The 12,846-nt window shown below is 42.4% G+C and overlaps 1 protein-coding gene across 1 annotated transcript; it reads left to right on the top strand.

The window, feature by feature from the left end:
- The first annotated feature begins 699 nt into the window (after positions 1–699).
- HENMT1 (HEN methyltransferase 1) lies at positions 700–10,142 on the top strand. The gene is made up of 7 exons (XM_060086006.1): positions 700–720; positions 2,449–2,577; positions 4,311–4,423; positions 6,161–6,295; positions 8,301–8,480; positions 9,048–9,222; positions 9,725–10,142. The coding sequence occupies exons 1-7, from the start codon at positions 700–702 to the stop codon at positions 10,133–10,135; spliced, it is 1,164 nt and encodes a 387-aa protein (XP_059941989.1). The 3' UTR covers positions 10,136–10,142.
- Positions 10,143–12,846: the final 2,704 nt, after the last annotated feature.

The raw sequence follows: 12,846 nt of genomic DNA, 5'->3' as shown, positions 1-12,846 counted from the left end.
TGGTCGCCGTCGCGCTTTGCTTGTGCATTTGGAGGTACTTCTTACTCGAAGGTAATAGTTGCATCGACCCATGCTCTATAAATGCCTTAACGCTGGCTCGCTTGAGCAGGGTTTCGGAGTTAGATTTAGAGAATAACTCAAAAGGTAGATTGACATGTCTACTTTTTAGACTGAATTGTAGTTGATAGAGGTGTGTAATAGAGAACTAAAACTTAAATTCAAGGCCAGTAGTGAATTGGATATATGCTGGAGCATCTTTAGTTTATCACTTGCTTAGGACACTTTTCTCTTTAAATTTCATTTCGACCATGTGTGAAAGAGTAGTTGAAAGCAATTTCAGTGAGGTTGAGGGCTTTAATGAAATAGTCACAACTGATAGAATTGCTCAGTTTGTATCAAACTAATAGTAAAAGGAAAGAATGGGTGTTATTGAATGTGTTTGGCGTGGCGGAAAGTTACTTAGGCTTCCTGAGCCTCTTTGATATTGTCTGAAACAGAACTTCCTGGATAAATTCTGTGGATTAAATGTAAAGAGAAAGAAGAAAGCTCGCTCTCTTCCTTCTCAATGATCTAGGCAGCTATTCAGTCCAGGCTTCTCTTCTACAAAAACTGGTATATTGTATTTCCAGCCTAGTCGTTGCTGATTCCTAGGGATTGAAGGAGACATATGCATTTTTGTCTCAACAAAACTTGAAAACAATGGCAGAAAACAACATAGAGGTAAGGCTTCCCTTCGTGACCTGCTGTATGACTCGGAAGAGTCATCCCCGCATCCCTGCTGTGAGGTACAGTCCTCCCTTCGTATCCCTGGGGTACTGGTTCTAAGACGCCCCGTGCATACCAAAACTCGCGGATGCTCAAGTCCTTTTTACAATATAAAATGGTTATATTACACATGGTTATTGAATACTTGAGATGTGGCTTGAACAGCTGAGGAACAGAACTTCACTTGACTTTAAAATTAGTTTTAAAAGATTTCATTATTGGAAAACATTTAATATGTTTGGAATAACTTGGGTATGTGAATCTTTTTAAATGTAACTTTTTTGTTTTTGAAATTCAAATATAGATCAAGCATTTCTGATTTTATCTTGAAATATTTCAGATATATTGGTTAGTATAATTACACCTTCTTAAAAACATTAAAAATAGGCTATGAGAAGGTTGCATATTTGCATATTCCTATTAGACAGCAATGCCCTAGTGCCTTTTTTTTTTTTTTTTTTTTTCGGTTTGCGGGCCTCTCACTGTTGTGGCCTCTCCCTTTGCGGAGCACAGGCTCCGGACGCGCAGGCTCAGCGGCCATGGCTCACGGGCCTAGCCGCTCCGCGGCATGTGGGATCTTCCCGGACCGGGGCACGAACTCGTGTCCCCTGCATCGGCAGGTGGACTCTCAACCACTGTGCCACCAGGGAAGCCCCCTCGTGCCTTTTGGACTGTATTCCTTTATAAGACTACTATTTAGGAGCTGCAGTAACAGCAGTTATGGGTTAATCATGACATTATTTTCTACTGGGGTCATGTCAAGGAAATTTTGACATTTGTAAAAGGCTCCGAATAAGACTATTAAAAAGGAAAACTGCTTAGGACTATTGCAATAAGAGCATTGCAGTAGGGGAGAGGGGTGGGGCCCAAATCCATGCAGTAGATGGGGGTGTGGGGGTGTGGGGGGGAGGATTTATAGCATATGAGCAGAGTGAGGGAATCAGTGGATGGAAAAGAGAGGAGAACCCCATCAAGGGTATGGGGTTCTTGCTAAACCTACTGGATAGGCTTCTGAAGGTGGGCCAGCTTGATCATACATCGAGGGCAGGGGATGAGGTGTTTGATCAGATACAGATTGAGCAGATATCAAGTGTGGGTGACTTAGCAGGATTCCTGCTAAAACTGGGCCAGGCCAGCCAAAGATAGGACAGGGTCCAGGTAGGTGTAGTCAAAAGAGGGCCCATGATTCACTTGCTGTACAGCAGACACTAACACAACATTGTAAAGCAACTATACTCCAATAAAAATTAATTAAAAAAAAGAAGCGGCTCAGTCTGACTTCAGTTTGGTTAAGGAGAGTCTTTGTCCGTTATAAACAGCTTCTAGCCTCCTGCCGACCTGGACCCCAGGCTTTGGCAGTTCACTCCACTAAAAGTCCCGTGTGGCTAGGAGACTTAGAATTGTTTTATTAAGTGCATTCATAAGTAATTTTCTCTTCAGCCGACTCTAGGCTATAGGGAGAATTAAAGCCAGATAATCACTTAAAAGACGAGAGGAGGCTTAAATGAAATGAAATGTGGAGGAAGCACAGTGCCACCTGATCTTAGGACTTGAGATGATTCAAGGGCCTATGTGTTCTATGAAGTGGTTGGGGGACATAAAACGTTCTTATTTAATTCCTGAAGTCATGCATGATTAGAACACTTCCCCCACCCCCCTTTTATTTTGTTTGTAAACTTTCAGTGCAATAGTGTGGTTGACGGTAATGTTGAAGAAGTCCCCAACAAGAAGATAATTAAGTTTAATCCTCCATTATACAAACAGCGTTACCAATTCGTTAAAAATTTAGTGGAGCAACATCAACCCAGGAAGGTAGGTATTTCTCTTTCCAAACATTTGTTTATAATGCCTTATGTAATGCTTTGTCAAATAAAAAAATCTTAATAAGGACTTAGCAAGTAAGCAGAGACTATACAAAAAGACTTTTGCAAGGAGGGAAAGGGTTGCATAGGGAGAGCATCTGTCTTAATGAGCAAAAAGGATTTTTCTTTTATAGAGAGGAGGATGAGCGGAAGTGGGATACAAGGGTGGTATGATTGGATAGTGGAATGTGTGAACCCTGAAACCAGCCTATTTTCTGGGAGGGATCCTTAGCTAAATACAGTCCAATGTTCAGGGGCCTGGAGGGAGGAGAATTTTGGGACAAGTAGTCAAGGTAATCATTCAAGGCAAAGAATGGGAACACTAGGCAGCATCTGTGAGTGTGGGGGAATATGGTACCTTCTGAAAGCCCTTTCTGGAAATACAAAGCATAGGTGGATACCTTTAACCTGTTTACCAGGCGCACACAGCTCCAGTAAAATTCAACATTGCCAGTTTCAGATGTGAAGAAAATCTTGACATTTTACCATTGGATGTGATCTTTATGTGTTCCACATTTCTAGAGCATTTAGTCTGAACATCAAGCAGACTAGTCTTGTGGACATAGGTACTGTGGTTCTTTTTAATTAGGTAATAATGGTGGGGGAAAGGCAAGGAGCCCTTGGCATTTATTCGCTTTCCCTTTGTAGTAAAGGTTCATGATCAGTGCTGGCACTGGTTTTTGTCTGGGTAACACCTCCCTTCTGTGTCAGTGTTTGGATTTCATAGGACCAAGGGAGCTGGCTAGACCCAGTGAATATCTGAAGTCTATAGGGTCAGTTACAGGCTAAAGGATGACAGACTTAAGGAAAATGGTGGTTTCTCTCATGAGTTTTGTAAAGTTAAACTCTACAAACTTCTTTTTGCTATGTAGTTTGTAGGTAGTGATGGGGCTCATGTATCCTTAGCATAGTTTCAGCTCAATTGCTGCTTGGTAGAAAATTGGGTATACTGTTTAAAAATTAGTACAGTTCATTGCTTCCTGTGATTTGCTTTCTGAAACTAGATTTTCATTTTTCAATTCTGTGTTCCCCTTCTTCCGCCATCCCATAAATGTGCCTGCCTCAAAGAGGAAAATTACTGAATAACCATGGGTGCAACTTAGATTGCACATCTTTTTGGGTGTGGGTAATTTTAAGCATCTGTCATGAGTTATCTTCATTTGCCCTTTTCACCTAAAGTGGGGTTCAGAAATATATAGGTAACTTACCTGTGGTTAATGAAGACTGTTGTGTGATGAAGAAAACAGATTAAATAAAAATCTTTAAGAATATGTGAATATATATTAAGGGGATTAGATTAACAAGATCAAGCTATATCCTGGTATGTTTGGTCAGCATCCTTTTCTAAATCTTGTTGAAGCTTCTCAGAGGCACAGATTCCTCTTAGCACACTTGCCTGTCATGTGTGCTCTCCCTGTGCCAGGCCCCTAGGATATACCTTGATACCTGAGTTAGTTTATTGTCCAAACACTCTAGTAGGTCATGGGAGGTTAACAGGCCTTATTTTTTCCCCCCCGGGGTTTACAGTGTTTCAGGTTAATTTTCTTTTTGTTTATTTCTTCTACCAAAAAGATACTGTATAATTCTTTTGATACCCACTCCTTCTGGAAAAAAAAAACATGCTTGATCATATGTGACTTCTGGCTATAATGTCTTTGAAATAACATTCTTTCTCATCTACAGGTTGCAGACTTGGGGTGTGGTGATGTTTGCCTCCTGGTGATATTAAAATACCAAAAGTGCATTGAAGAGCTTGTTGGAGTGGATATCAATGAAGAGAGACTTAAATGGAATGGGTAATACTGAGTTTCTAAAATAATTATGCATTAGTCTAAAACTAGTGGCACTTTAAAAAAAATTAATTCTTATTGGAGTATAGTTGCTTTACGATGTTGTAAAACTAGTGGCACTATTAATTATAGTTAGATGAAGTGGGTTTTTTTTTAATTAAAAAAATTTTTTTTATGGCCACGCAGCTTGTGGGATCTTAGTTCTGTGACCAGGGATTGAACCTGGGCCCTCGGCAGTGAACGCTCAGAGTCCTAACCATTGGATCGCCAGGGAATTCCCACATAAAGTGGGTTTTCTTTGAATTTTATTTAATTAATATTTTTATACAGCAGGTTCTTATTATCTATTTTATACATATTATTGTATATATGTCAATCCCAATCTCCCAATTCATCACCCGCCCCCGCCACTTTCCCCACCTTGGTGTCCATAACGTTTCTTCTCTACACTCAGATGAAGTGTTTTTTATACAAGTTCTTTATAACTTGTTTAAAAGGAGGCACTATGAGAGCCCCAGGCTCACCAAATAATGCCTTTACCATGACAGTGATTTGCCTGTATGTTGTGAATAATACCTAGAAGTTTTGCTTCTACCTACGTAGAAAGTATAGCTTCAATTCAGTAATTATAGCAATCAAAGCATTGCAAATTCAATTTCAAACGGCAAAGTCTAATGCTGAACACCAAGATAACTTATAGTAGAGGATTTAAATTGCCACAGCACTGGGGTAGAAGCCCAAGGCCTCCTTCAGTTTGAATGAGTCTCACTCATGTATGACTTCCACAGATTGTTTTAAGAATGTTTTTCTTCTAAAGAACAAAAAATTGAAAATCACTGATCCAAAGTGAGGTGAGAGAACCAAAAGTATTAATAATGAGAGGAATATCAAATATTAAAAATCTTGTTCTCATTGGCCATTTAATGCCCTATGAGATAATTCAAAAAGAGTCATGTACCACAATGTTCATTGCAGCACTATTTATAATAGCCAGGACATGGAAGCAACCTAAATGTCCATCGACAGATGAATGGATAAAAAAGATGTGGCACATATATGCAATAGATTATTACTCAAGCCACAAAAAGAAACGAAATTGAGTTATTTGTAGTGAAGTGGATGGACCTAGAGTCTGTCATACAGACTGAAGTAAGTCAGAAGAGAAAAACAAATACTGTATGCTAACACATATATGTGGAATCTAAAAAAAAAAATGGTACTGATGAACCTAGTGGCAGGGCAGGAATAAAGACACAGACATAGAGAATGGACTTGAGGACACAAGGGGCTGGGGGGGAAGGGGAAGCTGGGGCGAAGTGAGAGTAGCATTGACATATACACACTACCAAATATAAAACAGATAGCTAGTGGGAAGCAGCCGCATAGCACAGGGAGATCAGCTCAGGAGGGGTGGGATAAGGAGGGTGGGATAGTGAGGGAGGGAGGGGATATGGGGATATATGTATATGTATAGCTGATTCACTTTGTTGTACAACAGAAACTAACACAACATTGTGAAGCAATTATACTCCAATAAAGATGTATTAAAAAAATGCCCTATGAGAGAGGAAGTTACCCTATGACCTTGTGCTTAATACAGCAAGTCATGGAAACAGGCCATGTCAGACTTACCAATGTAAACAGAAGATAATTTATCAGAGGATCAGAGTTTCTGTAGCTGGTAAGATATTCCAAATAGATTATATGTGTTCAAATGTTCCTTCTGCAATTATGCTTCTGCAGGTATAGACTGTCCCCATGCATGGGGGATTATCTGGATCCTCGAGAGCTGGATTTAGTTATTACCTTGTATCACGGTTCTGTTTTGGAGAAAGACTGTCGTTTGCTTGGATTTGATTTGGTAGCATGTATTGAATTGTAAGTATTAAACTGATTCTTACTGTATACATTCATTTGAAAAATCGGAATGAATTAGTCTCAGTAAATTTAGTGTCCTAAATATTTGTCATAATCTGAGTTATTTGTAAATAAAATTGCTTGTCAGCTGGGATTGGCTTTTTACTGGCCTTTTTCAACTTTTTGTTTGGAAATGATTTCAAGTTTATAGGTAAGATGCAAAATGTATGAAGTACTAGGAACATCCATATCCTTTATCCTGATTCACAGATTAACATTTTCTTTATTTTATCTTGTGTATATGTGCTCTCCTGCTGTCTCCCTCTCCCTCCACACATTTTTTTTTTCTGAACCATTTAAGGTTCAGAAAATGGGTAGGTTTTACCCAAGTTTTACCAAAGGGTAGGTTTTACTCTTTGCCCCTAATAAATTCAGTATTAAATAACCAATTCCTGTTTTTTTCTTTTCTTTTTTGGCCACGCCTTGAGGCTTGTGGGATCTTGGTTCCCGGACCCTGGATTGAACCCCGTGAAAGCTCTGAGTCCTAACCACTGGACCACCAGGGAATTCCCCAGTTCCCTTTATTTTTTTTTTTGCTTTTAAATTTTATTTATTTATTTATGGCTGTGTTGGGTCTTTGCTGCTGTGTGCAGGCTTTCTCTAGTTGTGGCGAGTGGGGGCTACTCTTCGTTGTGGTGTGCGGGCTTCTCATTGCGGTGGCGTCTCTTGTTGCGGAGCACGGGCTCTAGGCACGCAGGCTCAGTAGTTGTGGCTCACGGGCTCTAGAGCACAGGCTCAGTAGTTGTGGCGCATGGGCTTAGTTGCTCCACAGCATGCGGGATCTTACCGGACCAGGGCTCGAACCCGTGTCCCCTGCATTGGCAGGCGGATTCTTAACCCCTGTGCCACCAGGGAAGCCCTTCCCTTTATTTTTATTAAGAATATTTTTCATTTTTGGCTTTTAATGATTAGACTCAGGCTATGCATTCCTGGAACACAGTAGAGCACTGAAGATGTTATTTGGATCCTCGGGTCATTCCATCTCGAGGCACCAATATCCGTTTGTCCTTGGGGAGGTTAATTTTGATCTTCCCAGTCAAGGTGTGGTTGCTTAGCTGTACAATTACTACTCTCCCTCATCCCCCTCACCCCTGACAACTGATAAGCAGTCTGGAGACTGCAGACCATACACATATCTTGTCACTCATCCATATTTCCCCCCCAGATTTCCCTATATTATATGGTGGCAAATGGTTTTTGCAATTTCAGCACTTCTCTATATTTACTAGTCAGTAGCCCTCCCACCTCACTTATTTATCATCAGTATGAACTCATGAATTTCTATTTTTTAGAATGGTTTGTAACTTACTGTATTTTGTTGCTCAGATCTTCCCAAGATTGGCCAGTGGGGGTCACTTCAAGCTGGCTCCTGTGTCCTTGTGATATGTCTGTCCTTTTTTGAGCACTTTATTTCTGGCACCAGGCCGGTTGTCTACTTTTCCTTCCCAGTCTGCCATTTCTGGTTGCTTTTAATGGGAAATGGTATTCAGAAACCAAGACGTCTCTTAATGACCTTTTAATGGTAGTTAAGGGTCTTATTCTGGGGTCAGTTTACCTGGTATTGTGTTCATATTTCCAGTTTTTAGTAATGTGTTCTCTAGAGCAGAGTGTTTTTCTTTTGTATTTCCTGTTGCCTGGCACATAGTAGGCGCCTAATGTTTGAAATTACTTATGGAGAACATTAGAGCATTGGTTGAAGAGTCAAGGAGCAATGATAAGTGTCATCCATGTGCAGCCTGGGTCTGAATTTCCTTTTTAAGGCTGAATATTCCATTGTGTATATCACAGTTTGCTTATCCATTCATCCGTTTACAGCCACCTTTTGGCTATTGTGAATAATGCTGAACCATATTTCTCTTATCTGGTCTGAGAGGTCCATGGTTAGAGGTTGTTTTGCTACATCAATTAGGAAACTACTTGCAAGTGAAGCTAGGTTTACTTATATCTTTCTCACTTACCACTTTAGAATAGAACATTTAAATTCAGAAGATCTGGCGAAGTTTCCTGAAGTCGTATTTGGGTACATGTCTCCAGCCATGATCGTCATCAGCACACCGAACTCTGATTTCAATCCCCTGTTTCCACTTGCAGTCTTCAGAGATTCAGATCACAAATTTGAGTGGAGTAGAATGCAGTTTCAGACCTGGTGAGTTCTTAAGTGTTTTTGTTTCTTTGTGACTGTGCTGGAGTTTTAAACCCTATGAAATAAATCTTATTATCTACAATTAAGTTATTTCTTATTTTATTCCAATAAAATTGATTCCCAAAGTGCAACTTAGCATATAATCATTAAGAAACCACCACATTTGGGTGTTATTTTCTCTCTCAGGTCCCACAGGCAGGCACGTGTGGAAAGGGTGTGTGGGCAGCAGGTACCTTTCACGTGAAGGTATCAGGAGTTATCTCCCAGGAGCATGACAGATGGTCATGTTCTGGCATAATTGCAAACCCAAATAGGAGTCGGGATTATAGCCCTTCTGCTTTCCTTGTCCATCCCTGCATACTGCTCCATATTCTGGTGCTTACTGGGAAACTGACACTGTCATTGCCTTAACGCTCTTACCAGAAATAAGCAAACCCCGTGATATGGCATTAGGTGGTGTTGTAGGAATTGCAGCTTGTTTTGTCTTGTAATTTTCATGTTCTGTTCTACTGGAAATGGTTGTTTAACGATAGTTTGGAAAAATGATTTTTCTCTTTGTTTTGACTTTAGGGCTTTAGACGTGGCCAATCACTACAGTTACTCTGTGGAGTTTACTGGTGTGGGAGAACCACCAGCAGGAGCTGAGGATGTTGGATGGTGTACCCAGATAGGGGTCTTCAGGAAAAAAGCAAAGGCAACTGAATCTGCTGTTTTGGAGCACCATGGCGAACATGTTTATGAAGTTGTGAGTATTCTTTGTGGCTCTGAGAGAAAGTTCATTTATTGGGATGGTGAAATGAGTCCCTACTATAGAGAAGTGTAAATGACCTTTTTTGAGGAGAATCCCGTGCCCCACAGTGTCTCAAAGCATGTTACAGAGAATGATCTGCTGTTGTCTTAGAAATACTTCCAGGCTGTTTGCTCCAGCAAACCACCCTCCTGCTTTTGTAATCTGTTAGGATTAGCAGTTTCTCTGTAGCTTGGTTTGGGAAATGACATGAAATTGAGCCTCCAAGCTTGTCAGACCCTTTTGGTTTTGGGAGGTATGTATGATGAAGAATATGGTGAAGAGTGTCTATGTCAATAGTTCTGGACTCCCATTATAATTGTAGCATTCACAAAGGGTAGGGTTTGACATGTACATATACTTAATCTGTACGTACAGTTAATTCTAATGTGGTAACAGGTTACTAGTGGTTTTGAAAATTTTCTTCTATTCCCAGTCTTTTGCATTTTTTTCTCTTCAGATTTATACGACCTCATACCCGAGTTTACAGCAAATGGATTACTGTAGACGTGTAGTGACTTATCTAGTGTACCGAGAGGTGAACAGAATGAAACGGAGATTTCAAGAGAGTCTGAGACAGCATGAATTGGAACCTGAGTCCGCAGACCCTGGCAACCCAACAAGAAAATTCATCTCAGACCTTCCAGTTCCAGTACTCACAGAGGCAGGCAGAGCCATGGAGATGACTCCCCAACCTTTCTGTATTGGAGATAAGTTTTACGTACCCCTGGAGAGAATCATTGCTTATCCCAGGCTGGGGCACATATGTGGTAATGTAGAGAAGCTGAGAGAGTTCCTTGCTGATGTAGTAGAACTGAACTGCGATGGTTCTGCAGTGAAGGTTGACTTGCATGATTGTGGTGACTACTGAGCCTTCTTTATTTCCTGACGTTCAGGGTCTTAGCGATAGTTGGGCTCATTTAGAATTTAAACTTTGTGCAGCCATAATTCAGGTAACTTTTAATTTAAAAATCACCTAACTTTTGTTTTCTTGTGTGTTGAATGTGACATTAAAGAGTTTTTAAAGAAAATGGAATTATCTAGTGGTGTTTAAAATCTTTTCCTGGGGGTAGAGTAGCTTTAAAACCTCTACCTACTCTGGGCTAAATTCTAACCTGTAATACTTAGCCTAAAACACATACAAAACAAGAATGCAGGTATTTGAAAGGAACAAAACTCCATAATTAAAACATTGCCTGTGGTTTTTGAGTTTTGCTCTCTGGGAGCTTACTGGCTGGAATTGGGGTGGTAGTAGCAGTAGGAGAGAGGGAAATACAGCTTCTTGTAATGGAGAAAAAAAGTGGTCCAAATGAGACATTTATTTATTTATTTATTTATTTTTATTTTTGGCTGTGTTGGGTCTTCGTTGCTGCGCGCGGACTTTCTCTAGTGGCAGCAAACAGCGGCTACTCTTCCTTGCGGTGTGCGGGCTTCTCATTGCGGTGGCTTCTCTTGTTGCAGAGCACAGGCTCTAGGCGCACAGGCTCAGTAGTTGTGGCTCGCGGGCTCTAGAGCACAGGCTCAGTAGTTGTGGCACACGGGCTTAGTTGCTCCGCGGCATGTGGGATCTTCCCAGACCAGGGCTTGAACCCGTGTCCCCTGCACTGGCAGGCAGATTCTTAACCACTGTGCCACCAGGGAAGTCCTGAGACATTTCTTTCTAAGGTGTGGGAGTGCAGAGGTTAGCCAACCAGGTATGGCAGCTGTACTGTCGCTCACAGGGACCCGTATGGACCCATATGCCCATCTTGCCTTTCCACTGTACTTCATGTGCACCTTGGGGACAGAGATGGATGTTTGAGCTTTAGCTACCACTTGCGTATTCCAAACCAGCAGAAAAGGGAAAGAATGAAGGGCATGTGCCAGCTGCCTGGTAAGGTCTGTTGGACTGCTGCTGCTTCTTGGCCAGATGGAAACCTCATGGCCATACCTTACAGCAAGGGATGCTGGGCAGTGCAGTCTTTTTTTCTGGGATGCCACGTGCCCATTTGGTGGGCTTCTGTCAAGGAACAAGGGGCAGAGAGGACATGGTGCCCACCTGCCACAACTGGAATGTCCTGAAACAGGCTGTGGCTGGGTCGCATGGGTACCTGGGAAGGGTTTCCTTGGGGCTGTAATTCCCAAGCTGAGTTTTGAAGAGTTAATAATTAAGTCAATGGAAAGTGGATTTGGCCACGGGCGTGAGTAGAGAAAAGGGGTTTTGGAAGAGAACGGTGTTACTCAGACTGCTCCGTCAGATCCCCTCTGTGTACTTGCACTGATTTTACTCCTGAATGCATGCAATCTAGAGTTTTGCATCCCCACCCTGCCCAAAGGGCCCTCTGTCCTCACCTTTCTAGGCCTGTGCAACTTTCTAGGGTTTTCTTCCCATTGCTCTTCTGTTAGAGCCAAGATCTTCTAGCCAAGTCTCCAAAAATTAACTTTGTTCAGGCTTAAGCACCTCCCAGAAGTGTTTAAATGCTCATGATTGCCACGGGTGATGGGGCCACGCTCCCCATGGCTCCCCCACGTCTCTGCAACTCCTGCACCTACATTTTTTTTTTTTTTTTTTTTGTGGTATGCGGGCCTCTCACTGTTGTGGCCTCTCCCGTTGCGGAGCACAGGCTCCGGATGCGCAGGCTCAGTGGCCATGGCTCACAGGCCCAGCCGCTCCGCGGCATGTGGGACCCTCCTGGACCGGGGCACGAACCCGTGTCTCCTGCATCGGCAGGTGGACTCTCAACCACTGCGCCACCAGGGAAGCCCTGCACCTACATTCTTCTTAATCTGTCTTTACCTCCCTATCTTGATATAGGTCTTTATTTGCATGTTGAATGGTTCTAAGCTGGGGATCAGCAAATGCTCCTGCGGGGACAGAGTAACTATCAATGTTGCAACTACATGAGTTGAATGGAAAAGTGAACACAATAATTCTACATACAAGAGTCTTTCTAAGACCAAATGATCAAATATCTGACTTAAAGGAAACAACGCTGGCAGCCCTACCCATATCTGTATACAGAACAGGTTGTATAGTACCTAGCCAGATTTCATGTGTCTCAGGTACTCGTGGAGTGTCAGGACCTGCTGAAATGCGGTAGTCCCCTCTGGCCGCTGCCTCTGCTACACTTGCCTTCTGCTCCCTTTACTGCCACCCCTAGCTCACTGGAAACCAGCTCCCCAGGGTGCAGTGCTGGATGGCCTGTGGCTTTGCATCACGACTGGGCTTCTGAGAATAATTTGCCAGGAGGTTCCTGAGAAGGGACATAATCTTATCTGAAATTTCACAATCATGCCTTGCTGGGAGTGGGTCCCTCCCTTCCCAGTTTGGCGGGCTGCATATTAGTAGGCCTTTTGTATCTCGGGAAATGTTTTTTATTTTTGGCTGCATTAGGTCTTCGTTGCTGCGTGCGGGCTTTCTCTAGTTGTGGTGAGTGGGGGCTACTCTTCATTGCGGTGCACGGGCTTCTCACTGCAGTGGCTTCTCTTGTTGTGGAGCACGGGCTCTAGGTGCACGGGCTCAGTAGCTGTGGTGCGCGGGCTCAGTAGTTGTGGCTTGCAGGCTCTAGAGCGCAGGCTCAGTAGTTGTGGCGCACGGGCTTA

This window comes from Mesoplodon densirostris, chromosome 2, assembly GCF_025265405.1.
Source record: "Mesoplodon densirostris isolate mMesDen1 chromosome 2, mMesDen1 primary haplotype, whole genome shotgun sequence".
Lineage (NCBI taxonomy): Eukaryota > Metazoa > Chordata > Mammalia > Artiodactyla > Ziphiidae > Mesoplodon > Mesoplodon densirostris.
The sequence above is the reverse complement of the archived record's forward strand: the minus strand, read 5'-3'. Positions and strand labels throughout refer to the sequence as shown.

Bases quoted from the DNA above. Each gene is read 5' to 3' on its own strand.
- HENMT1 (XM_060086006.1), top strand. From the start codon at position 700: ATGGCAGAAAACAACATAGAG. The intron at 2,578-4,310 runs GTAGGTATTTCT...TCTCATCTACAG, and splicing joins AGCAACATCAACCCAGGAAG to GTTGCAGACTTGGGGTGTGG. The intron at 8,481-9,047 runs GTGAGTTCTTAA...TTTTGACTTTAG, and splicing joins AGAATGCAGTTTCAGACCTG to GGCTTTAGACGTGGCCAATC.